Source organism: Balaenoptera musculus, chromosome 19, assembly GCF_009873245.2.
Source record: "Balaenoptera musculus isolate JJ_BM4_2016_0621 chromosome 19, mBalMus1.pri.v3, whole genome shotgun sequence".
Lineage (NCBI taxonomy): Eukaryota > Metazoa > Chordata > Mammalia > Artiodactyla > Balaenopteridae > Balaenoptera > Balaenoptera musculus.
In genome coordinates this window covers 15,897,324-15,922,138 of record NC_045803.1, presented here as the reverse complement: position 1 = coordinate 15,922,138, position 24,815 = coordinate 15,897,324, and the positions used below count along the sequence as shown (strand labels likewise).

The following is a 24,815-nucleotide window of genomic DNA, read 5'->3' as shown; positions in this document are numbered from 1 at the left end:
CAGGAGTTTGCTTTTTTTGTTTTGTTGATGGTTTCATTAGCTGTGCAAAAGCTTTTAAGTTTGATTAGGTCCCACTTGTTTTATTTTTGCTCTTGTTTCCCTTGCATAAGGAGACAGATCCAAAAAAACAAAAAATAAAAAAAATTGCTAAGACCTGAAAAGAGTGTATTATGTTTTCTTCTAGGAGTATTATGATTTCAGGTCTTACAATAGGTCTTTGATTAATTTTGAGTTTATTTTTCTATATGGTGTGAGAAAATGTTCTAATTTCATTCTTTTATATGTAGCTGTCCAGTTTTCCCAACATCACTTATGGAAGAGGCTGTCTCTTCATTGTATATTCTTGCCTCCTATGTCATAGATTAATTGACCAGATATGTGTGGGTTTACTTCTGGGCTCTCTATTTTGTTCCATTTATCTATGTGTCTGTTTTTGTGCCAGCACCATACTATTTTGATTACTATAGCTTTGTAGAATGCTAGGGTTTTTTCCCCCAGCACTTTACGTATTTCACTCCATTCTCTTCATGCTTACACGGTTTCTGGAGAGAAGCCCAATGTAATTCTTATCCTTGTTCCTCCAGAGTTCAGATGTTCCCCCCACCACCAAACCTAGCTTCTTTCAAGATTTTTCTCTTTGTCTTTGGTTTTCTCCAGTTTCAATATGATATACAGTTGCTGCTTGAACAACACGGGTTTGAACTGCGCAGGTGCACTTATACATGGATTACTTTCAATAAATACAGTACGTATATTTTCATTTTACAGATCTTTACGTGTGGGGAAAGGTTTGTGTTCAATTAGAAATCACAATATGTGGGATCAAAAGAACTAGAGTTTGAGTCCTGATTCTATCCAAACTGTTTCAGCCTCCTGTCCTTGGGTGAGTCATTTATCAATTCGTTTCTGAGACAGAGATAGCAGTATGTGGATTTTTGACTGTTCCGAGGGTCAGCACCCCAATCCCTGCATTGTTCAAGGATCAACTGTACATACGTGTAGATTTCTTGGTATTTCACCTGCTTGGTGTTTCCTAAGCCTCCTGGATCTGTCATTTGGTGTTATTAATTTTGGAAAACTCTCCTCATTATTTCAAATATTTCTCCTTTTTCTCCTCCTTCTGGAATCCTAATTACATGTATGTAACACCTTTTGTTGTTTACCCACAGTTCTTGGATATTTTGTTCTGGCTTTTTGTTTTGTTTTGTTTTTGAGTTGGTTGTTTTTAAATGATTTTTTTCTCTTTACATTTCAGTTTGGCAAATTTCTACTGACATAGCTCCAAGCTCACTGATTCTTTGACCATATTCATTCTACTGATGAACCTATCAAAGGTATTCTGATTTCTAGCACTTTCTTTTGATCTTTTGTTAGAGTTTTCATCTCTTTGCTTACACTACCCAACTGTCTTGCATAGTGCCTACATTTTCCATTAGAATCCTTTAGCATATTAATCACAGTTATTTTGAATTTTCTACCTGATAATTCCAAAATCTGGGTCATATCTGAGGCTGGTTCTAATGCTTGCATCATCTCTTCAGTTTTTTCTTGCCTTTTAGCATAGCTTGTAATTGTTTGTTGAAAACTGGATATGATGTATTGGATAATATAAACTGAAGTAATATACCTTAGTGTGAGATTTTATGTAAATCTGGCCAGTAGCTGGACCATGTTTAATGTTTGCTACAGCTCTAAGTGCCAGAGGCTTCAGTTTTCTCTGGTGTCATTGTTTCTTCCTCCTCTGTTGTCTTTGGGTTTCCCTAAGATGTCCTTCTTAAATCAAGTCTGAATCTTGTGGCTCTTTCCATTGCAATCCACTGTTATTATACAGGAGCCCTATCAATGTGGTGCTAAGGTGTGGGGGAGGGGAAGCATTCTATAATCTTATAGTTAAATCTCATTTTTTAGTGGGTCTGAATATTTTGGAAGTATTTCTCAGCCTTTTTTTCCCTTCTCCATTTCAGTGAGACAGGAAGGTTAAAGGGGGCTGGCACTGGCTAGCTGCCCTTCCCTCCAGGAGATAGGGCTCTGGTAATACCATTTGCCTAGGAGAGCAGGCATTTATTATGTAGAACACTCTAAGTGTATTTCAAAAAGGCTTCCCTTTCCTAGTCCCAAAAATGAGGGGGGGTGGTGTTTCTTAGATCTTTACCTTGAGAACCTGGTGGGTTCTTAAGAAATAAAACCCATGAAAGTGTGGGGGTTCCCTAAGGCTGGGCCCTCAGAACTTCTCACACTCAAGCTAATCCACACTCACCCTTCAGCAATTCATCAAAACTATCATTTAAGTGTTCTTAACAGTTTATGGCTCCTGTGGCTTTTGCTCCAGGTAAGCTGATTTTGGCTGTTATCTATATTTTTCCATCTCTCCACAATTCAGAGTGGTGGTTTTCCTTGTGACCTCAATTCTCTGATGGGTTTAAGAAAAGTCATTGTTTTCACGAAGTAAGTCAGAAAGAGAAAGACAAATACTATATGATATCACTTATATGTGGAATCTAAAATATGATTCAAATCGACATATCTACAAAACAAAAACAGACTCACAGATATAGAGAACAGACTTGTGGTTGCCAAGGGGGAGGGGAGGTAGGGGAGGGAAGGAATGGGAGTTTGGGATTAGCAGAGGCAAACTATTATATATAGAATGGATAAACAACAAGGTCCTACTGTATAGCACAGGCAACTATATTCAATATCCTGTGACAAACCATAATGGAAAAGAATATCAAAAACAAGATATGTATATAACTGAGTCACTTTGCTGTATAGTAGAAATGAATACAACATTGTAAATCAACTACACTTCAATAAAATTTTAAAAAATTCTCCATATGTCAGCAGGGAAATTAATATTAAAACAACCATGAGATACCAACTATACATACCCATTAGAATGGCCAAAATTTGGAACGTTGACAACACCAAATGCTGGCAAGGATGTGGAGCAACAGGAACTCTCATTCATTGTTGGTGGGATGCAAAATGATACAGCCACTTTTTTAAAAAAAATAAATTTATTTATTTATTTATTTTTGGCTGTGTTGCTGTGTGCAGGCTTTCTCTAGTTGCAGTGAGCAGGGGCTACTCTTTTTTGCGGTGCTTGGGCTTCTCAATGCAGTGGCTTCTCCCTGCAGTGGCTTCTCCTGTTGCAGAGCATGGGCTCTAGGGGTACAGGCTTCGGTAGTTGTGGCTTGCAGGTTCTAGGGCGCAGGCTCAGTAGTTGTGGCGCACGGGCTTAGTTGCTCCATGGCATGTGGGATCTTCCCGGACAAGGGATCGAACCCGTGTCCCCTGAATTGGCAGGAGGATTCTTAACCACTGTGCCACCAGGGAAGCCGATACAGCCACTTTGGAAGAGAGTTTGGCAGTTTCTTATAAAACTAAACATACTCTAACCAAATATTCCAGCAATCACACTCCTTGGTATTGATATTTACCCAAAAGAGGTGAACACTTCTGTCTGCACAAAAACCTGCACACGGATGTTTACAGCAGCTTTATCCATACATGCCTAAGCCTGGAAGCAACCAAGATGTCCTTCAGCAGGTGAATGAATAAACTGTGGCATATCCAGACAATTCAGTGCTGAAAAGAAATAAGCTATTAAGCCATGAAAAGACATGGAGGAACTTTAAATGCATATTATTAAGTAAAAGAAGCCAATCTGAAAAGGCTACATATTATCTAATTCCAACTATATGGAAAAGGCAAAACTATGGAGACAAAAAGATCAGTGGTTGCCAAGGGTTAGGGTGAGGGAGGAATGAAGAGCAGAAAGGATTTTAAGAGCAGTGAAAATACTCTGTATGATACTATAATGGTGGATTTATGGGGATACTTTTGTCCAAACCCATAGAATGTACAACACCAAGAGTGAACCCTGATGTTAACTATGAACTTTGGGTGATTATGATGTGTCAATGTAGGTCCATCAATTGTAAAAAAGGTACCACTCTGGTGGGGGATGTTGGTAATGGGGTGGCTAGGCATGTGTGGGGGCAGGGGGCATACGGGAAATCACTGTACCTTCCCCTCAGTTTTCCTGTTAACTGAAAACTTCCCTTAAAAAAATCTTTAAAAAATAATAGCAATAATTGTGGGTTCCCAGAGCTGGCGAGGGGGGGAGTCATTGATTTTCAGTTTGTTCAGGTTTTATTTTTCTCCTTGTTGTAAGGATGGGAACAATGACTTCCAAGCTCCTTAAATGTCAGAGCTGAAACCAGAAATCCTGAATTTTTTAATCAGTATGAAAACTTTAATTTCTAAAAAAGTCATACATTTCACATCATTACCATTCACTTACTTGCATAATCATCAGTGCTGGATGTTATGTCTTTGTAATTTCCCAGCTGGCTCTGCAGCTATTTCTGTTCTTGTTACTAAGTGCTAGCCAGTAGAATGTGAAGGAAAGTAATGTCTCCAACTTTAGATACCTGTCCTTAAAGTAAACTGATGTGCCTCTCTGCCCCCTTTTCCACTTGGCTCCTTGGGATGTGAATATGATAGTGTGCCATCTTGGGCTGTGTGAATAAGGTCACCACCCTAGGAGTGTTGGAAAACAAGAAAGAGAAGTCGTACCAGTTCTGTATCACCTAACTTCAGACTATTAAAGTAAGGATAAAAAAAATCAGTTTTTAATTTTATTTTAAGGCACTGTTATTTGAGGTCTCTTACATTCTAAATCTGTATCTCAAAACATTAGCTTTAACAATAAAGGGACCTGAAATACTTTAAATCAAACCCACACCAATCCTGTGAATTATATGCCAGTGTTTTCTAGTAATTTCACTGTTGCTTTTAATGCCGTAAGTCAATTCTGCTATTCTGTTCCACTGTCAATATTTGTTCTATTTACTCACATTTTAACATTTTCTTTGCTCACTATTCTTGTTTCTCAAATCCTCTATCTAGGACCACTTATATTTTTAAATAGCATGCCAATACCTCTCCTCAGTTCCCCTCCTTTCACAACTTTTTAGTCAATTAACAATGAGTTTTTGAAGAGACCAGGGCAGACGTCAAAACAGCAGTTCTTAAAGAGTGGTTGGAGAATCCCTAGGGGTCCCTTAGGTCAAAATATTTTCATAGTAATTCCAAGACTTTATTTTCCTTTTTCACTTTCATTCTCTCATGAGTGTAGAGTCTCCCAGCCTATATAACATGTGACATTGCTACAGAATGAATGCAGATATGAGAAACCAGCTGTCTTCCATTAAACCATTAAAGGTATCTGAAAAATTATATAATGATGCCACTCTCATTATTTTTGTTCTGGAAAATAATTACTTTCATAAAATGTTATCATGTTAACATGTGATGAGTTTATTCATTTTTAAATGAATTTAAATTTTTTATTTCAGTTTGAGACTTGCTGTTGCAAAATGTCCACCTGTCTTAGGTCAGGTTCCCTGGGAAACAGAATCTGAGAGGAAGCAGATTGGGTGGAAGGTGAAGTTGATCTGTGATAGGGTTGCAATCTGTTGGGGAGATCTAGGACTGGATTGGCTCTTTGGACTTGCTCTAAATTGCCCTTGGGGAGGCAGTGTTAACTGTGCATGACCCAGCTCTCTTTGTGCAAGAGCAACTCCTATAGAGGAACTTAGCTGTGAGCTGTCAGCAGTCAAGATCATCAGCAGCTGGCAGCACAATGAGGGGGGAATCTTGACAAATCTAAGGCATAACTTACATTCTAGAGTTCCCTTAGTGATCAGGCTGAAAAGATCCATGGCAGGACTACAGCTGAGATCACACCCTTAACTTCCTCTTTACCTCCTGCTTCTTCATGCCCTTACCATTCTTACTGGGAGAACTTCCTTAATAAACCACTTGCATAGGAATCCTCATCTTAAGGTCTGCTTCTGGCAGATACAAGGTAAAAGAATGTCCACAATAGAACTCGATTCCATCCTCCAATCTTTACCCCAAAATGTTTCTCCCTAGTCTGCTGCATTTTTAGCAAATGGCAACCATCCAGCTGTTGCTCTCCACAAAAATGTAAGAGTTATCCTTTATCTCTCTTTTCCTCATCTTTCATATCAGCAAACTTCAAATTAAGTCTGAAACCTAGACTGGAAATTCTCCAGGCAGCAGTTCACATGCGTCCAAGTGGAGAGGGATTTATCGTAATTTGATTAATGATTTTTTTCCAGATGTTATCTCGGTCACTTATACCTTATTTCTGTTCCTTAGGACAGGGAAAAAACTTAGAGACCAGATCACTTTCTTGTTGACATATAGTCAGCAGAACAACCTTCCTAGACTTGAGATTCAGGTTTACTCTCAGGCACTTTATCTCACCCAATAAGCACAGCCACTCTTAGTGGGAGAGGCTAAAAGAGGCCCCTAAGATAGTCCTTATGGACTGCAGGTGAAATTTTAAAACTTTCTGTGGACTCCAAAGCTATGTAAAGGGGCAGAAGATTTAAATGAGATATGAGCCAAATAAAGAAACATGAAGAATTGGGAATTCCCTGGCAGTCCAGTGGTTAGGACTCTGTGCTCTCACTGCTGGGGAACTAAGATCCCGCAAGCTGTGTGGTGCGGCAAAAACCGAACAAACAAAAATAAAAATAAAAAACATGAAGAAGAAAATCAGGGGACTTCCCTGGTGGCACAGTGGTTAAGAATCCACCTGCCAATGCAGGGGACACAGGTTCGAGCCCTGGTCCAGGAAGATCCCACATGCTGTGGAGCAACTAAGCCTGTGTGCCAGAACTACTGAGCCTGTACTCTAGAGCCTGAGAGCCACAAGTACTGAGCCCACGTGCCACAACTACTGAAGCCCGTGCGCCTAGAGCCCGTGCTCTGCAACAAGAGAACCACCGCAATAAGAAGCCTGTGCACTGCAACGAAGAGTAGCCCCTGCTTGCCCCAACTAGAGAAAGCTGGCATGCAGCAACAAAGACCCAACGCAGCCAAAAATAAAAATTAATTAATTATTTTAAAAAAGAAGAAAATCAGAGTGAAAAATGACAGTTTATACCCCCCAAAAAAGTTTTGCAACTAAAAATATACAGATCTTGTTATGTATATAACACATGAACTTTGAAAACTATTTTAAAAAAAAAGGAAGTCTACAAAAAAGTGTGCTGGCAAAATTGGACTCAGCACAAAAGCTATGAAAGAAGAGATTATGAAATTACAACACTCATTTAGATATTTAAGTTTTGGTAAATTATTGATTTTATAAAAATCAGCACCTGCTATTTACAATTATAAGTCACTGTCAGTCTTCAGAAATAGCTAATAAAAGTAAAACTGACATTATTCATGCTTGTACTTCATAAATTTAGTTTGAGAAAGATTTAGTTTTGTGAAATCAGCTTCAAAGTAAATGCGGCTGACATTCAAACATTCAAAGCTAAGGGTTCCTTTTGAACAACATCGCCAATCCTAATCACATTTTAAAAAAGGCACTAATGGTTTTCTGTATGTCAAGTAATATTGTAGAGGTGGTATAATTTAAAAAAAAAATTACCTGAAGGGGTGATTCATGTATTGTTACAGAGAATGAGATCCTTTTAGCGAAACTCTTATTACTGCTCAGGGTCTTAGACCACCAATGCTTCCAACCAAAACTAGATAGGTACATAAAACAAGAGTTGTAGAAGAGTGAAGCAATTTTACATAATTGCTTATGGCCACCTCAAGAAAATAAAAGTCTTTCTTGGGATTGGTGGTCCAGTGGTTAAGAATCCTCCTTCCAATGCAGGGGACGTGGGTTCTGTTCGATCCCTAGTCGGGGAACTAAGATCCCACATGGCGCGCACTGCAACTACTGAGCATGCGCTCTAGAGCCTGAGTGCCACAACCAGAGAGCCCACGTGCCACAACTAGAAAGCCCGTGTGCTCTGGAGCCCGCTCACTGCAACAAAAGATCCCACATGCCTCAGTGAAGATCCTGCGTGCCGCAACTAAGACCTGACGCAGCCAAGTAAATAATTAAATTAATTAATTAATTAAAATTTTAAAATGGCCTATAAAAGGCTTTCTTGTTTCAAAATATTGTAATAATTAACAATGATATTAATGCCTATGCTGGTTGTATGGAAACTTACAGTGCAAGACTAATATTGTAGAGTTAATTTCTCAGGAAAATCTTTTTTTCTCCACAATGACTCTAAGCATATTACTAACTTACTAACTTATTAGCTATGAATCCAACAAGTCAGTTGCCAAATAATGCAAGACACATTGAGAGAGTAGGGATCATTAGACCTTGATGATGCCCTAAAATAGTAAATAAAATCACATTTGATTTGTCACACTGCCCTCTGATTTTCAAATTTTTAATAAATAATAATATACTTCCTTGAATCTAAGATATACTTGGTTGAAAATTGAGTTCTAAATTCAAAATGTGAAAATGTGGGGGAAAAAAGCATCATGGGATTGATAAAACATGTTAACTTCATATTATATAGTAAACAGAACTATCACTTTTAATTACTACTTTTCTGGAAATATTTTTGACAAAATAGTTCAGCACCTGATAGGACACATGAATCCATTGTAACATTTTCTTCTCTGGGTATAGGCTTCCCCTAGCCCATAAATCCTGAGAAATAAGTACAAAAACACTATTAAGATAAGACATCCATATCACCATTGTGTATCATTAACTTTTAAGGTTTATTTTATATGCTACCCATCTTTTTTTAAGGCATAAAAATTACAAGTAAAGCTAAAAGCCCCCTTTGACCAACACCCTCAATCCTAATCTCCTGCCAGAGACAACACTGTCAATAATTTGGTATGTGTCCTTTTTAATCCATTTAAAATAGTTTTACATACATATTTTAATAATAAAAACATAGTTCTATTCTTTGTGAATGATTTCACTCCAATTTACATGAATGTTATTATATGGTATGTTTCATCTGGATCTTGATTTTTTTTTCACTCAACATTATTTTAGATAACAACCATGTTACACAATACAGACCAAGCTCATTGCTTTTAACTGCTGTATACCATTCCATTATTTGAATATATCATATTTTATTCATCCATTATCCCTTCAATATATACGTTGTTTTCAATTCAGATATATATATATATATATTTCTTATTCATATTTATGAATTTCTTTAGGATGTATATCCAGAAGTGGAATGGCAGGGTCCTTTTAAAAAATATTTCCCTGCCTCAAAGTCATAGACAATATCCTGTTATTTCCTTTCAAGAAGTTCAGAGTTTGGCTTTTCACATTTCAGTGTTCAAATCCTTTGGAATTCTTTTTCTTTATATGTTGTAAGGTTGTATGTAATTTTATTTTCCCCAATATAGAGATTCAAATACTCCAACTGTTTTTATTGACTAGGCCGTCATTCTTCTACTGATTCACGATGTCATGTCTAATATACAACAAGTTGGCATATACTCATTCATTTACTTCTAGGCATTCTATTCTGTAAAACCTTTTTATTTATCCATTAATGTTCTAATGCCACACACTATTATATGACCATAACTTCATAATACATGTAGTATATGGTAGAAGGTGTGTCCTCTCTGTTCTTATTCAATATTGTCTCAGCAATCCATAGACTTTTATTTCATATGGATTTTAGAAGCATTTGGTAAAAATCCTAGAAAATTCTTGTTAGATGTTTGGAACTATATTAGGTCCATAGATTAATTTGGGGAGAAAAGACATTTTATGATATTGCGTTTTTCCATCTACATCCATGGTATTTCCCTCCATTTACTCAAGTCTTTTGCCCTTCAATAAAGCTTTACAATTTTTTCATAAAGATCTTTTTCACTTTTTGAGACTATGCCAAGATATTTTAAAGTTAAGTAAAGCATGGATTTAATTTAAGAGAAGGCCTTTATTCATTTAGTATACTCGGCGTTTCTCACCTGTATGACCTCTCTTATGTATAGAAAGGGATGCTCTTTGAGAGAATGCTTTCCCACATTCATTACATTCAAAGGGTTTCTCACCGGTGTGAATTCTCATATGTATTATAAGTAATGAGCATTGAGAGAAGGCTTTTCCACATTTATTACATTCATACGGTTTCTCCCCTGTATGACTTCTAACGTGAAGAGTAAGGGATGAGATTCGAGAGAAGGCTTTACCGCATTCATTACATTTAAACGGTTTCTCTCCAGTATGAATTTTTTCATGTTCAAGGAGATTTTGTCTCTGACTGAAAGCTTTTCCACATTGATTACAATGATAGGGTTTCTCTCCAGTATGAATTTTCTCATGTTCAGTGAGATTTGATTTCTGACTAAAGGCCTTCCCACATACTGCGCACGCATAGGGTTTTTCACCAGTATGAATTCTCTGGTGTCGGATGAGGTTTGACATCTGAATAAAAGCTTTCCCACATTCATTACATTCATAAGGTTTCTCTCCAGTATGAATTTTTTGATGTGTAATGAGATTTTCTTTCCGGCTGAAGGCTTTTCCACATTCATTACATTCATAGGGTTTCTCAGCTGTATGATTTCTCATATGTACAGTAAGGGATGAACTTTGAGAGAAGGCTTTCCCACATTCACTGCATACATAGGGTTTTTCACCTGTATGACTTCTCATATGTATAATAAATACTGAGCATTGAGAGAAGGCTTTTCCACATTTATTACATTTATAAGGTTTCTCCCCTGTGTGACTTCTCATATGTAGATTAACAGATGACATTCGAGAAAAAGCTCTACCACATTCATTACATGCATAAGGTTTCTCGCCAGTATGAATTTTCTCATGCTCAATAAGATTTTGCTTCTGGCTGAAGGCTTTTCCACATTCTTTACATTCATAGGGTTTTTCTCCAGTATGAATTCTCTCATGTTCAATGAGATTTGATTTCTGACTGAAGGCCTTCCAACAATCCTTACATGCATAAGGTTTTTCTCCGGTATGAATTCTCTGGTGTCTAATAAGGTTTGACATTTGAATGAAAGCTTTTCCACATTCATTACACTTATATGGTTTTTCCCCAGTATGAATTTTTTGATGTGTAATAAGATTTTCCTTCCTACTGAAAGCTTTTCCACATTCCTTACATTCATACGGTTTCTCTCCAGCATGAATTCTCTCATGTCTGATGAGGTCAAATTTATGATTAAAGTCTTGTCCACACTGATTACACTTAAAGGGGGTTACAACATGGGATGAGCAATGGTAAAATGGTTTCCCATACTTATTACACTCATAATTTTTCTCTCTTATACAGCCTTTCTCATAACTAAGTAAGTCTAAATTATGTTCAAAACCCTTATCAAATGAGTCATAATATTCATAAAAGTTTTGTCTTGAAGTAACAATGTCTGAGCCCAGAGGAAATACTTTTGCAACTTTTTTACATTCAATGACATTTTCCTTAATTAGAGTTTTCTTGGAGATGGATGTGACTTTCCTCACAAGTGTTTCCTGCTGCTCCTTGATCTGTTCACCATCTTCCCAAACTTCTAAAATGGAGGACCAAAAATTATAACTTTTGAATTTTTCTCCTACTGCGTTATTGATAACATTTCAGAAATTTGCCAAAGTGGGGTTGATCTTTGATATTGGTTCTAGTCTCCCAATATGAAAGAAATCCAAAGTGCAAATGTCCCTAGTTTCTAAGATTTGAGAAGTTAACGCCTATAGATAATATTATGGAGAGAAAACTGCCATTAATAGGCCCAAGCTGCTTTGATTGATTTACAAAACATACTTATACAATGCAGATATCAGTAAAATGAATAGAATAATTAAGATGAAAGGGCAAACACATAAATGACTGGATAGCAAGTCAAATGACTAGAGGATAAAATTAACACTTGTGGTTAAACAAAATAGATCGAATGTATATGTTTATTTCTCCCACTTCTTAAAATTCCATTGAAATGACAGTAAAAGAATAAAGATTCAAACCCATAAGAACAAAGGAAATAGGAGTAAAAAGAAGGGTAAACAAGACATTTCAACAAAATAATGGAAGGCAAAAGGGTAAGAAAACCGTCAACTGATAGCTTAGCTAAGAAATTCAAGTTTTGTGCTACGAAGATGCAAATGTCCAACAACAAAGTGATTTGACAACAGAACACTAGAAAAGCTCAAATATTGGAGGATTTAGGTACTTAAAAGGCAGGGATAAGAGTGGGGCTGAAAAACAGAGGATTAATTTAAAGTCTGTAGTTATATACTGATTTGAAGGCATGAACACATCTATATCATGAAGGTACATAAAGGAAAAAGGAGTCTATATGTAATTTAGAACTATTTTGGATAATGCTCAGTGAGGGCTGGAGAAAAGGAGTCATGTAAAACACAGTTCATAAAGGAATAAGAAAAAATAAACAGGAACTGAGGAGAAATCAGAATTCTTTAGAGAAAAGAAGACATTTCCAGGAAGGGTGATCCACAGGATCAAATATAGAGGAGGAATTCCTGTTTCAATATGGTGGAATTAAACATCTCTGTGTCCTCTCCTCTCTGCAAACATGAAGAAGAAACAGAAAAGAAAATATATCCTCAATAAAACTAAAAGACAGTTAAACTCCAACTCCAGAGTATAAGGAAGACCAGAGGGTAGACTGAACCAGGTAGGGAAGAAACCGAGACACTGGCTGTTCTTTCTTATCTTAGACAGAAAGCATGGTGAACAGAGTTCTCCAAAACAGAAGGCACACCCTGTGGACAGAATGAATGAGTCATTTTTTACAACAATGGAATCCAGATGTGTTAAGACTGCACGGTGGCAGGAACATAATGGTCTTCTTCTGGCCCTGTCAAATGGTAGGGAAGGCAGAGCTAAACAAGGAGATGCAAATAGCCATTATTCTTGTATAAGCAGGATGTTGGCATAGGAGGGTAGAAGAGATACTGAATGCTAGAGGAAGCATGCAATTAATAATCTCTGATTCAGAAGAAGTAAAGGGCAAACCAACTCTTAACACCAAACCTTGTATGACACAGGAAGCCAATACGAGCAACAGAGGCTTCCTTCTAGCTCAAGAGTATTTTTCTAGACAATCTCCAGCACTCTCCTTCTGTAAATAGTGGGTCCAGCAGGAAATAACCTTATTCAAAGATGAGGAATGATAGTTATAAAAGGAACCAGTATTCAGATCTATACCACACTACAAGAATCAAAAAACATGAATATACAAGCTTACAGGAAAAACTGATATTGACTGATCAATAAGCCTCATAAAGCTCTAAAGCTTTCAAGAAAAACAAACCTATGGGCATCCAGGCAAATAAATCAAGTCACCTACGAGGGAAAACAATCAGACTTCAGATTTCTCCAAGCAACAATTCAAAGCCAAGAGGCAGCAGAGGACTATCTAAAGTCTTCAGGGAACTGTCTACAAAACCTCTAGGAAAGACAGTATGGCTCAAGAATTTTATACACAGCCAACTCTCAACTAAATATAAAGGTTTTAAAAAAAGATATTTGCTTGTTTGCAAAACCTCAGGGACTCCAGTTACCACTAAATTATAAGCTCCATGAGCCCATGCCCAGAATAGTATTTTATGTATATTGTTATGACTATAAATGTGGTTTCCTTTTCCTTATATCTTCTACTCGGTTGTTGAAGCATACATGAAAACTATTGATTTTTATTTGTTAATTTGATACCCTACCATATCACTGGATTCTCTATTTGTTGCAGTTGATTCTCTTGTGTTTTAAGGGATATAATCTTCTAATCTATAAATAAAGATGGTTTTATAGGGTCCTTTCCAATTCTTCTAGTACTGATTTTTTTCTCTTGTCTATTACTTAGGTATAAACTTAGTAAGAAATTTACAAAAGGTATAAAGGAAACCTTGGAAAGCATTCCTGAAGGACACAAAAATAGATAGATCTGAACAAAGACAGAGAACATGTTCTTGGCTAGAAAACCTCGACATTATAAAGATGTCAGTGCTCCGAAAGTTAATTTATACTTCTAACACATGCCCAACAAAAAATCCAGCAGGTTTTTCTCTGGAAAGAGACAGTTGAATCTAAAATACTTATGGTGAAATAAACAATCAAGAATAGCCAGCACAGGGCTTCTGTGGTGGTGCAGTGGTTAAGAATCCGCCTGCCAATGCAGGGGACACCGGTTTGAGCCCTGGTCCGGGAAGATCCCACATGCTGCAGAGCAACTAAGCCCATGTGCCACAACTACTGAGCCTGTGCTCTAGAGCCCACAAGCCATAACTACTGAGACTCTGTGCCACGACCACTGAGCCCATGCGCCTAGAGCCCATGCTCTGCAACAAGAGAAGCAAGTGCAATGAGAAGCCCGTGCACCACAATGAAGAGCAGCCCCTGCTCGCCGCAACTAGAGAAAGCCCACGTGCAGCAAAGAAGACCCAACGCAGCCAAAAATAAGTAAATAAAATTAAAAAAAAAAAAGAATAGCCAGCACAACTCTGAAAAAAGAAGTGTACTCAACTGGGAAAAGAAAGGGACTGAGTGTCAAGGGTAAGAGACAGACTTACTTTTCAATGTTATCTTTTGGACTGTTTATATTTTTTAACTAAGTGTGCATATATTATATTTCAAAAAAATTAAAGGAATAAAAGGTGTGAATAAGCAGGAAGGAGGTAACAATTTGTAAGCCAGAAACTTTTAAACCTAAGTGGGATTGTGAGAGTTGTGAAGTACAATGGAAAGTGTGAGTACTGTTACAAAACAAATCTGAGGCTTTTCAAAATAGAAAGAAAAGGAATCTAACTCTGAAACAAATATGTTTTTAAAATACTGTACATCCACAAAATATTGAATGCATAAGAAAAAACTCTATGAACACAAAGGAAAGAGAGAGCTTAAGGATCATAGAGAGGGACACTAATCTTGAAAGTAATGCTGTAAATGAACTAGGGAAGTTTTGGTACCTAAAATTTGAAAAAAGGAAGATAGCTCCAATACAGTATTTGGAAGTGTCACCATAATCCAAGGCATTCATACCTTTTGTCACTCTAGAAGACTTAAGCGAATCTTGGAAAATGTGAAATGCTATCAACCCCCTGAACAACTGTCATGTGTCTTTCTCATTCAGACCTGCACTTTCACTTATTCACCTGGACAGGGCCTCCCAAGCATTTCTTCTTCTACCACCCATGGTTCTTCTTCCTGCTCCAACCTGAAGATCACATCTGGTTTGGTGACTTGGCAGCCTATGATGAGAGACAACAAAGGACTTGGGTATTAATGTTGGAGACAACCATCCAGATCTTGGGTTGAGTCCTGGGGACTTGAGGGCCTATAAAAGATGAGGATGGAGGAACTTCCACAGTGAGACAAAGTAATTAGCCTTTACCCAAAGACAAGCACATACAATCAAATGAAGAAAGGGAAGGCTAGTTAAAGACATCTGGCAAGTTGAAGTCTTCACACATTTCAAAGATAGAAAAGAATTCTGTGTAAAATTGCAAAGCTACCCTTACCCACTGTGACTAGGTTGCTATAGTTCTCCAGCATCACATCACGGTACAAGTCCCTCTGAGCAGGTTTCATTTGCTGCCATTCCTCCTGGGTGAGGTCCACAGCCACATCCTTAAATGTTACTGTTTCCTGTAAAAAGACAATTTGAAGTCATCAAAACTAAACACTGTGGTCAAAACATGTAAGAACCCAATTAGCTAGTATCCAGGGATCAGATACCATATATCAGGTTTGCATATTTATTTAATTTTGTATTTATACTATAGGGGAAAATATACCATAATAGAAATATCCTGTAGAAGTATGTTAATTATTGCATCAGCAAACTGATGAATTCATCATCTATTATTCAGGAAGCTGGAAATAGTGGTCACTGATTTATACTAGGCTGTGACAGAGATGACATAGATATGATACATAGGTAACTGGCTCAGAACCTGTCCAAGCAATTGTGTGACCTAATAAGAAAGAGGACATGGAAATAGTGGGGAAGGAAGAGAAATAAGGCTGGAGGAAGGAGGAGAGGTATGAAAATTTGAACATGCAAAATTTGATATTTCTATAGGACTTCCAGATGGAAATGTCCACTATGCAGTTGGCGGTATGAAGAAAGGAGATGAGAATTTGTTAGGCATCAACCGAAAATTGGGAGCTGAATCCATGGCAGAAGGATATGAGTGGTTGTAAAGAACATATATGGTAGATTGGTTCAAGATGGCAGAGTAGAAGGACGTGTGCTCACTCCCTCTTGTGAGAGCACCAGAATCACAACTAACTGCTGAACAATCATCGACAGGAAGACACTGGAACACACCAAAAAAGATGCCCCACATCCAAAGACAAAGGAGAAGCTGCAATGAGACGGTAGGAGGGGCACAATCACAATAAAATCAAATCCTATAACCGCTGGGTGGGTGACTCACAAACTGGAGAACAATTATACCACCCACTGGAGTGAGGGTTCTGAGTCCCATGTCATGCTTCCCAACCTGTGGGTCTGGCAACGGGAGGGGGAATTCCCAGAGAAGCAGACTTTGAAGGCTGGCAGGATTTGATTGCAGGACATAGACAGGACTGGGGGAAACAGAGACTCCACTCCTGGAGAGCACACACAAACCAGTGTGCACATCAGGACCCAGGGGGAAGGATCAGTGACCCCATAGGAGAACCAGACCTACCTGCTAGTGTTGGAGGGTATCCTGCAGAGGCAGGGGGTGGCTGTGGCTCACCGTAGGGACAAGGACACTGGCAGCAGAAGATCTGGGAAGTACTCCTTGGCAGGAGCCCTCCTGGAGTCTGCCATTAGCCCCACCAAAGAACATGTAGCCTCCAGTGCTGGGTCACCTCAGGCCAAACAACCAACAGGGAGGGAACTCAGCCTTACCTATCAGCAGACAAGTGGATTAAAGTTTTACTGAGCTCTGCCCACCAGAGCAACACCAGCTCTACCCACTACCAGTCTCTCCCATCAGGAAGCTTACACAAGCCTCTTATACAGACTCATCCACCAGAGGGCAGACAGCAGAAGCAAAAAGAACTACAATCCTGCAGCCTGTGGAACGAAAACCACATTCACAGAAAGATAGACAAAATGAAAAGGCACAGGACTATGTACCAGACGAAGGAACAAGATAAAACACCAGAAAAACAACTAAATGAAGTGGAGATAGGCAATCTTCCATAAAAAGAATTCAGAATAATGATAATGAAGATGATCCAAGACCTCAGAAAAAGAATGGAGGCAAAGATGGAGAAGATGCAAGAAATGTTTAACAAAGACCTAGAAGAATTAAAGAACAAATAAACAGAGATGAACAATACAATAACTGAAAAGAAAATACACTAGAAGGAATCAATAGCAGAATAACTGAGGCAGAAGAACGGATAAGTGAACTGGAAGAAAGAATGGTGGAATTCACTGCCGCAGAACAGAATAAAGAAAAAAGAATGAAATGGATTATTACTCAGCCATATAAAGGAACAAAATTGAGTTATCTGTAGTGAGGTGGATGGACCCAGAATCTGTCATACAGAGTGAAGTTAAGTCAGAAAGAGAAAAACAAATACTGTATGCTAAGGCATACATACGGAATTTTAAAAAGTGGTACTGATGAACATAGTGGCAGGTCAGGAATAAAGACGCAGACGTAGAGAATGGACTTGAGGGCACGGCGGGGAGGGAAAGCTGGGATGAAGTGAGAGAGTAGCACTGACATATATACACTACCAAATGTAAAATGGATGGCTAGTGGGAAGCAGCTGCATAGCACAAGGAGATCAGCTCGGTGCTTTGTGATGACCTAGAGGGATGGGATAGGGAGGGTGGAAGGGAGGCTCAAGAGGGAGGGGATATGGGGATATATGTATACATATAGCTGATTCACTTTGTTATACAGCAGAAACTAACACAACATTGTAAAGCATTTATACTCCAATAAAGATGTGGGAAAAAAAAGAAAAAGAAAAAAGAAAAAAGGAATGAAAAGAAATGAAGACAGCCTGAGAGACCTCTGGGACAACATTAAACGCACCAACATTCGCATTATAGGGGTCCCAGAAGGAGAAGAGAGAGAGAAAGGACCCAAGAAAATATTTGAAGAGATTATAGTCGAAAACTTCCCTAACATGGGAAAGGAAATAGCCACCCAAGTCCAGGAAGTGCAGAGTCCCAGGCAGGATAAATCCAAGGAGAAACACACCAAGACACAATAGTAATTAAGTTGACAAAAATTAAAGACAAAGAAAACTTATTGAAAGCAGCAAGGGAAAAATGACAAATAACATACAAGGGAACTCCCATAAGGTTAACAGCTGATTTTTCAGCAGAAACTCTGCAAGCCAGAAGGCAGTGACACGATATACTTAAAGTGATAAAAGGGAAGAATCTACAACCAAGATTACTGTACCCAGCAAGGATCTCATTCAGATTTGATGGAGAAATCAAAAGCTTTACAGACAAGCAAAAGCTAAGAGAATTCAGCACCACCAAACCAGCTCTACAACAAATGCTAAAGGAACTTCTATAAGTAGGAATCACAAGAGAAGAAAAGGACCTACAAAAACAAACTCATAACAATTAAGAAAATGGTAATAGGAACATACATATTGATAATTACCTTAAACGTGAATGGATTAAATGCTCCAACCAAAAGACACAGGCTCATTGAATGGATACAAAAACAAGACCCATATATATGCTGTCTACAAGAGACCCAATTCAGACCTAAGGACACATACAGACTGAAAGTGAGGGGATGGAAAAGGATATTCCATGCAAATAGGAATCAAAAGAAAGTTGGAGTAGCAATACTCATATCAGATAAAATAGACCTTAAAATAAAGAATGTTACAAGAAACAAGGAAGGACATTACATAATGATCAAGGGAGCAATCCAAGAAGAAGATATAACAATTATAAATATACATGCACCCAACATAGGAGCACCTAAATACATAAGGCAAATGCTAACAGCCATAAAAGAGGAAATCAACAGTGACACAATAATAGTGGGAGACTTTTAACACCTCACTTACACCATGGACAGATCATCCAGACAGAACATTAATAAGGAAACACAAGCTTTAAATGACACAATAGACCAGATAGATTTAATTGATATTTATAGGACATTCCATCCGAAAGCAGCAGATTACACTTTCTTCTCAAGTGCATATGGAACATTCTCCAGGATACATCACATCTTAGGTCACAAATCAAGCCTCGGTAAATTTAAGAAAATTGAAATCATATCAAGCATCTTTTCCGACCACAACGCTATGAGATCAGAAAATAATTACAAGGAAAAAAGGAAAAAACACAAACACATGAAAGCTAAACAATACGTTACTAAATAACTAAGAGATCACTGAAGAAATCAAAGAGGAAATCAAAAAATACCTAGAGACAAAATGACAATGACTACACGATGATCCAAAACCTATAGAATGCAGTGAAAGTAGTTCTAAGAGGGAAGTTTATAGCAATAGAATCCTACCTCAAGAAACAAAAAAAATCTCAAATAAACAATCTAACCTTACACCTAAAGGAACCAGAGAAAGAAGAACAAACAAAACCCAAAGTTAGTTGAAGGAAAGAAATCATAAAGATCAGAGCAGAAATAAATGAAATAGAAACAAAACAATAGCAAAGCTCAATAAAACGAAAAGCTGGTTCTTTGAGAAGATAAACAAAATTGATAACTTTTAGCCAGACTCATCAAGAAAAAGAAAGAGCAGACTCAAATCAATAAAGTTAGAAATGAAAAAGGAGAAGTTACAATGGACACCACAGAAATACAAAGCATCATAAGAGACTACGACAAGCAACTCTGTGCCAATAAAATGGACAACATGAGCAATGGACAAATTCTTAGAAAGGTGTAACCTTCCAGGACTGAACCAGGAAGAAATAGAAAATATGAACAGACTGATCACAAGGAAGGAAATTGAAACTGTGATTAAAAATCTCCCAACAAACAAAAGTGCAGGATCAGATGGCTTCACAGGTGAATTCTATCAAACATTCAGAGAAGAGCTAACACCCATCCTTCTCAAACTCTTCCAAACAATTGCAAAGGAAGGAACATCCCCAAACTCATTCTACAAGACCACCATCACTCTGATACCAAAACCAGACAAAGATACTACAAAAAAAGAAAATTACAGACCAATATAACTGAAGAAAATAGATGCAAAAATCCTCAACAAAATGCTAGCAAACAGAATCCAACAGCACATTAAAAGGATAATACACCATGATCAAGTGGGTTTTATCCCAGGGATGCAAGGATTCTTCAATATACGCAAATCAATCAATGTGATACACCATATTAACAAATTGAAGAATAAAAACCATATGATCATTTCAATAGATGCAGAAAAAGCTTTTGACTAAATTCAACACCCATTTATGATAAAAACTGTCCAGAAAGTGGGCATAGAGGGAACCTACCTCAACATAATAAAGGCCATATACGACAAACCCACAGCAAAAATCATTCTCAATGGTGAAAAACTAAAAGCATTTCCTCTAAGATCAGGAACAAGACAAGGATGTCCACTCTTGCCACTATAATTCAATACAGTTTTGGAAGTCCTAGCCATGGCAATCAGAGAAGAAAAAGAAATAAAAGGAATACAAATTGGAAAAGAAATAAAACTGTCACTGTTTACAGGTGACATGATACTATACATAAAGAATCCTAAAGATGCCACCAGAAAACTACTAGAGCTAATCAATGAATCTGGTAAAGTTGCAGCATACAAAATTAAAGCACAGAAATGTCTTGCATTCATATACACTAACAATGAAAGATCAGAAAGAGAAATTTAGGAAACAATCCCATTCACCATTGCTACAAAAAGAATAAAATACCTGGAATAAACCTACCTAAGGAGGTAAAAGACCTGTACTCAGAAAACCATAAGACACTGATGAAAGAAATCAAAGATGACACAAACAGATGGAGAGATATACCATGTTCTTGGATTGGAAGAATCAATATTGTGAAAATGACTATACTACCTAAAGCAATCTACAGATTCAATACAATACCTATCAAACTACCAATGGCATTTTTTACAGAACTAGAACAAAAAATCTTAAAATTTGTATGGAGACACAAAAGACCCTGAATAGCCAAAACAATCTTGAGGGAAAAAAATGGAGCCAGAGGAATCAGACTCCCTGACTTCAGACTATACTACAAAGCTACAGTAATCAAGACAATATGGTATTGGCACAAAAACAGAAATATAGACCAATGGAACAGGATAGAAAGCCCAGAGATAAACTGATGCACCTATGGTCAACTAATCTATGACAAAGGAGGCAAGGATATACAATGGAGAAAAGACAGCCTCTTCAATAAGTGGTGCTGGGAAAACTGGACAGTTACATGTAAAAGAATGAAATTAGAACACTCCCTAAAACCATATACAAAAATAAACTCAAAATGGATTAAAGACCTAAATGTAAGACCGGACACTATAAAACTCTTAGAGGAAAACATAGGAAGAACACGCTTTGACATAAATCACAGTAAGATCTTTTTTGACCTACCTCCTAGAGTAATGGAAATGAAAACAAAAATAAACAAATGGGACCTAATGAAACTTCAAAGCTTTTGCATAGCAAAGGAAACTACAAACAAGACGAAAAGACAACCCTCAGAATGGGAGAAAATATTTGCAAAAGAATCAATGGACAGGGCTTCCCTGGTGGCGCAGTGGTTGAGAATCTGCCTGCTAATGCAGGGGACACGGGTTCGAGCCCTGGTCTGGGAAGATCCCACATGCCGCGGAGCAACTAGGTCCGTGAGCCACAACTACTGAGCCTGCGCGTCTGGAGCCTGTGCTCCGCAACAAGAGAGGCCACGATAGTGAGAGGCCCACGCACTGCGATGAAGAGTGGCCCCCGCTTGCCACAACTAGAGAAAGCCCTTGCACAGAAATGAAGACCCAACACAGCCAAAAATAAATAAATAAATTTAAAAAAACACAAAAAACTCCATCCCACACCACAGTCTTTAAAAAAAAAAAGAATCAATGGACAAAGGACTAATCTCCAAAATATATAAACAGCTCATGCAGCTCAATATTAAAAAAACAAACAACCCAATCCAAAAATGGGCAGAAGACCTAAATAGACATTTCTCCAAAGAAGACATACAGATGGCCAAGAGGCACCTGAAAAGCTGCTCAACATCACTAATTATTACAGAAATGCAAATCAAAACTACAATGAGGTATCACCTCACACCGGTTAGAATGGGCATCATCAGAAAATCTACAAACAACAAATGCTGGAGAGGGTGTGGAGAAAAGGGAATCCTCTTGCACTGTTGGTGGGAATGTAAATTGATACAGCCACTATGGAGAACAGTACAGAGGTTCCTTAAAAAACTAAAAAGAGAATTAACATATGAGCCAACAATCCCACTACTGGGCATATACCCAGAGAAAACCATAATTCAAAAAGACACATGCACCCCAATGTTCACTGCAGCACTATTTACAATAGCCAGGTCATGGAAGCAACCTAAATGCCCATCAACAGATGAATGGATAAAGAAGATGTGGTACATATATACAAAGGAATATTACTCAGCCATAAAAAGGAACAAAATTGGGTTTTGTAGAGACGTGGATGGACCTAGAGACTGTCATACAGAGTGAAGTAAGTCAGAAAAACAAATATCGTATATAAATGATTATATGTGGAATCTAGAAAAATGGTACAGATGAAGCGGTTTGCAAGGCAGGAATAGAGACACAGATGTAGAGAACAAATGTATGGACACCAAGAGGGGAAAGCGGGGGCAGGGTAGTGTTGGTGGCGGTGGGATTAATTGAGAGATTGGGATTGACATATATACATTAATATGTATAAAAGAGATAACTAATAAGAACCTGCTGTATTAAAAAATAATAAAATAAAATTCAAAAAAAAAAAAAAGAACATACATGGTAGGTAAAGGGCCAAGGTCAGAATCAACCGTTAAGCATTAAAGAAAGGGTCTTAGGTTTTTGTTTCTTGCTTATATTTACAGTCGTGGGATGAGAATCAAAACTATGAGAGTGGTGTGACAGAAACTAAAAAACAAATGATAAATTTTTAGAAAAGAATGTTACTTGATCACAAAAACCAACTCTTCCTCTCCATTTAAAAACTTCAGTATCCAAATACGGAAAAATCTTTACCTGCAAAGGCTCTAAAAAAGAAATATATATCCCGTATTTGGGAGAATATTCAAGAAATAGTATAAATAAGATAGAAAAATGGGAAATATAAATGGAAATTACTAAAAGCTGAATCACAATTAATGTGTCTCGGAAACTATCTCTATGATCATTACTACCATCAATATCATCATCACTGTCATCCATTGAGTACTTATATGCCAAGCATTGTTAGAATTTCTTTAGATATATTAACTTCCGAAATTCCCCTAATAAGGTTATGAAGTAGGTACTGTTATTATCCATTTGAAAGGTAAGGAAACCAGTGCTAAGAGCTAACTTTCCTAGGGTCATAAAGCTACTATGTGGTAGAGCTGAAATTCCAGCCCAAGCAGTGTAGCTGCAGAGCCCATGTTTTTATCCATCATATTATACTTCTCCAAGTCAGCAGGAAGTCTCAGAATCCCACAAATATTCACCAATTCAAGATAGACAATTGGAAACACAAGAACTCTTGCACTCAAAATTCACTTTCTTGCTGAGGTTGAAAGCATGTGAAATCACCAATGATGGGAAACCGTAGGATAAATATCATGACAAAAAAATCAAAAGCCAATGACAATGGAACATCACCCTGACTTGAAGAAGCATAATGAAGTCTGATGAAGCATTGGGGAGGAAGACTGAAGACAAAGCCAGATGTAGAAAACTGGCCTCTGGTGTAATGGTTTCACTAATCACTATGTGAACAAAAGCCAATATAAAATAATTTTGCTGTTACTATCCAATATTGTATTAACCAAATTAGTCAAATGCACTTACAAAAACTAGCATTTAGATTTTACGTGAAGACTGAGGGAATCATTAAAATAACTCTGGAGCAAATACTTGCTATGTATGACTTTGTAAATGTAGAAACAAATTAATTTTACACTTTAGAAAAACATAAAATATGCTAGAAAAATAATAAAAATACAATTATCCACTTGGGATTTAAAAAGAACACATAGAAGATGGCAGTGTGGGAAGACGTGGAGTTAGCATCCCCCCCACAACTAGGGCGCCTGCCTGCCACTGGTGGGGGACTCTGGCGCCCAAGGAGATGGGAGGGACCCCAAAGTGAACCAAAGTGAACCGGTAGGACGTAGGGGGACTGAGCGGGGAGAGGAGAAGTGAAGGCCAGACAGGATCAGCACCCCTGAAGCGGGGGAGATCAGGAGAGGAAGGTGGGAGGGACTCTCTGGGAAGAGCGGGAGAGGAGCAGAGGGAGATTGCCCCGCCCACTCAGCCCGGGGAGCCTGCTGAGCTCCCAGGCGGATCCCCTGCCCTCCAAAGCCCCCTCCAGGTCACGTGGGTCCTTGGGGGCATAGGAAGGAGGCCAAGGGGAGAACCAGAGAGGCAGGCAGGAGGGGCCCTCTGGGAGGAGCAGGAGAGGAGCAGAAGGGCGACTGCCCTACCCACTCGGGTACGGGGAGCCTGCTGAGTTTGCAGGCAGATCCCCTGCCCTCCAAACCCCCCTCTAGTCTGCATGGGTCCTTGGGGGCATAGGAGGGAGGCCGGGGAGATCATGAGAGGCAGGCAGGAGGGGCCTTCCCAGACCAGAGGAGCAGGAGAGGAAGAAGTTCATTTGCCCCACCCACTCGAGCCCAGGAAGCCTCCTGGGCTCCCAGGTGAGGTCCGCTGCCCTCTGAGACCAGGGGTGGGGGACACGCCTGGGCCTCTTCTGTTCCTTGAGCCTAAGCCTCA

At 38.3% G+C, this 24,815-nt stretch overlaps 1 protein-coding gene across 12 annotated transcripts in view; it reads right to left on the bottom strand.

The window, feature by feature from the left end:
• Positions 1-8,471: 8,471 nt before the first annotated feature.
• The window catches only part of ZNF568 (zinc finger protein 568), a 40,361-nt gene continuing 24,017 nt past the window's right edge, over positions 8,472-24,815 (bottom strand). For 10 of the 12 annotated variants that reach the window (XM_036832812.1, XM_036832802.1, XM_036832809.1 and 7 more), the window contains 3 exons: positions 15,392-15,518; positions 15,026-15,121; positions 8,749-11,430 (listed from right to left, as the gene is read on the bottom strand). In XM_036832812.1, the coding sequence (XP_036688707.1) occupies positions 9,845-11,430; positions 15,026-15,121; positions 15,392-15,518 (1,809 nt within the window). In that variant the 3' untranslated portion in view covers positions 8,749-9,844. Of the gene's footprint in view, positions 8,561-8,748; positions 11,431-15,025; positions 15,122-15,391; positions 15,519-24,815 lie in introns of those variants that run through there. The other 2 variants (XM_036832814.1, XM_036832813.1) reach the window with 2 other exon arrangements.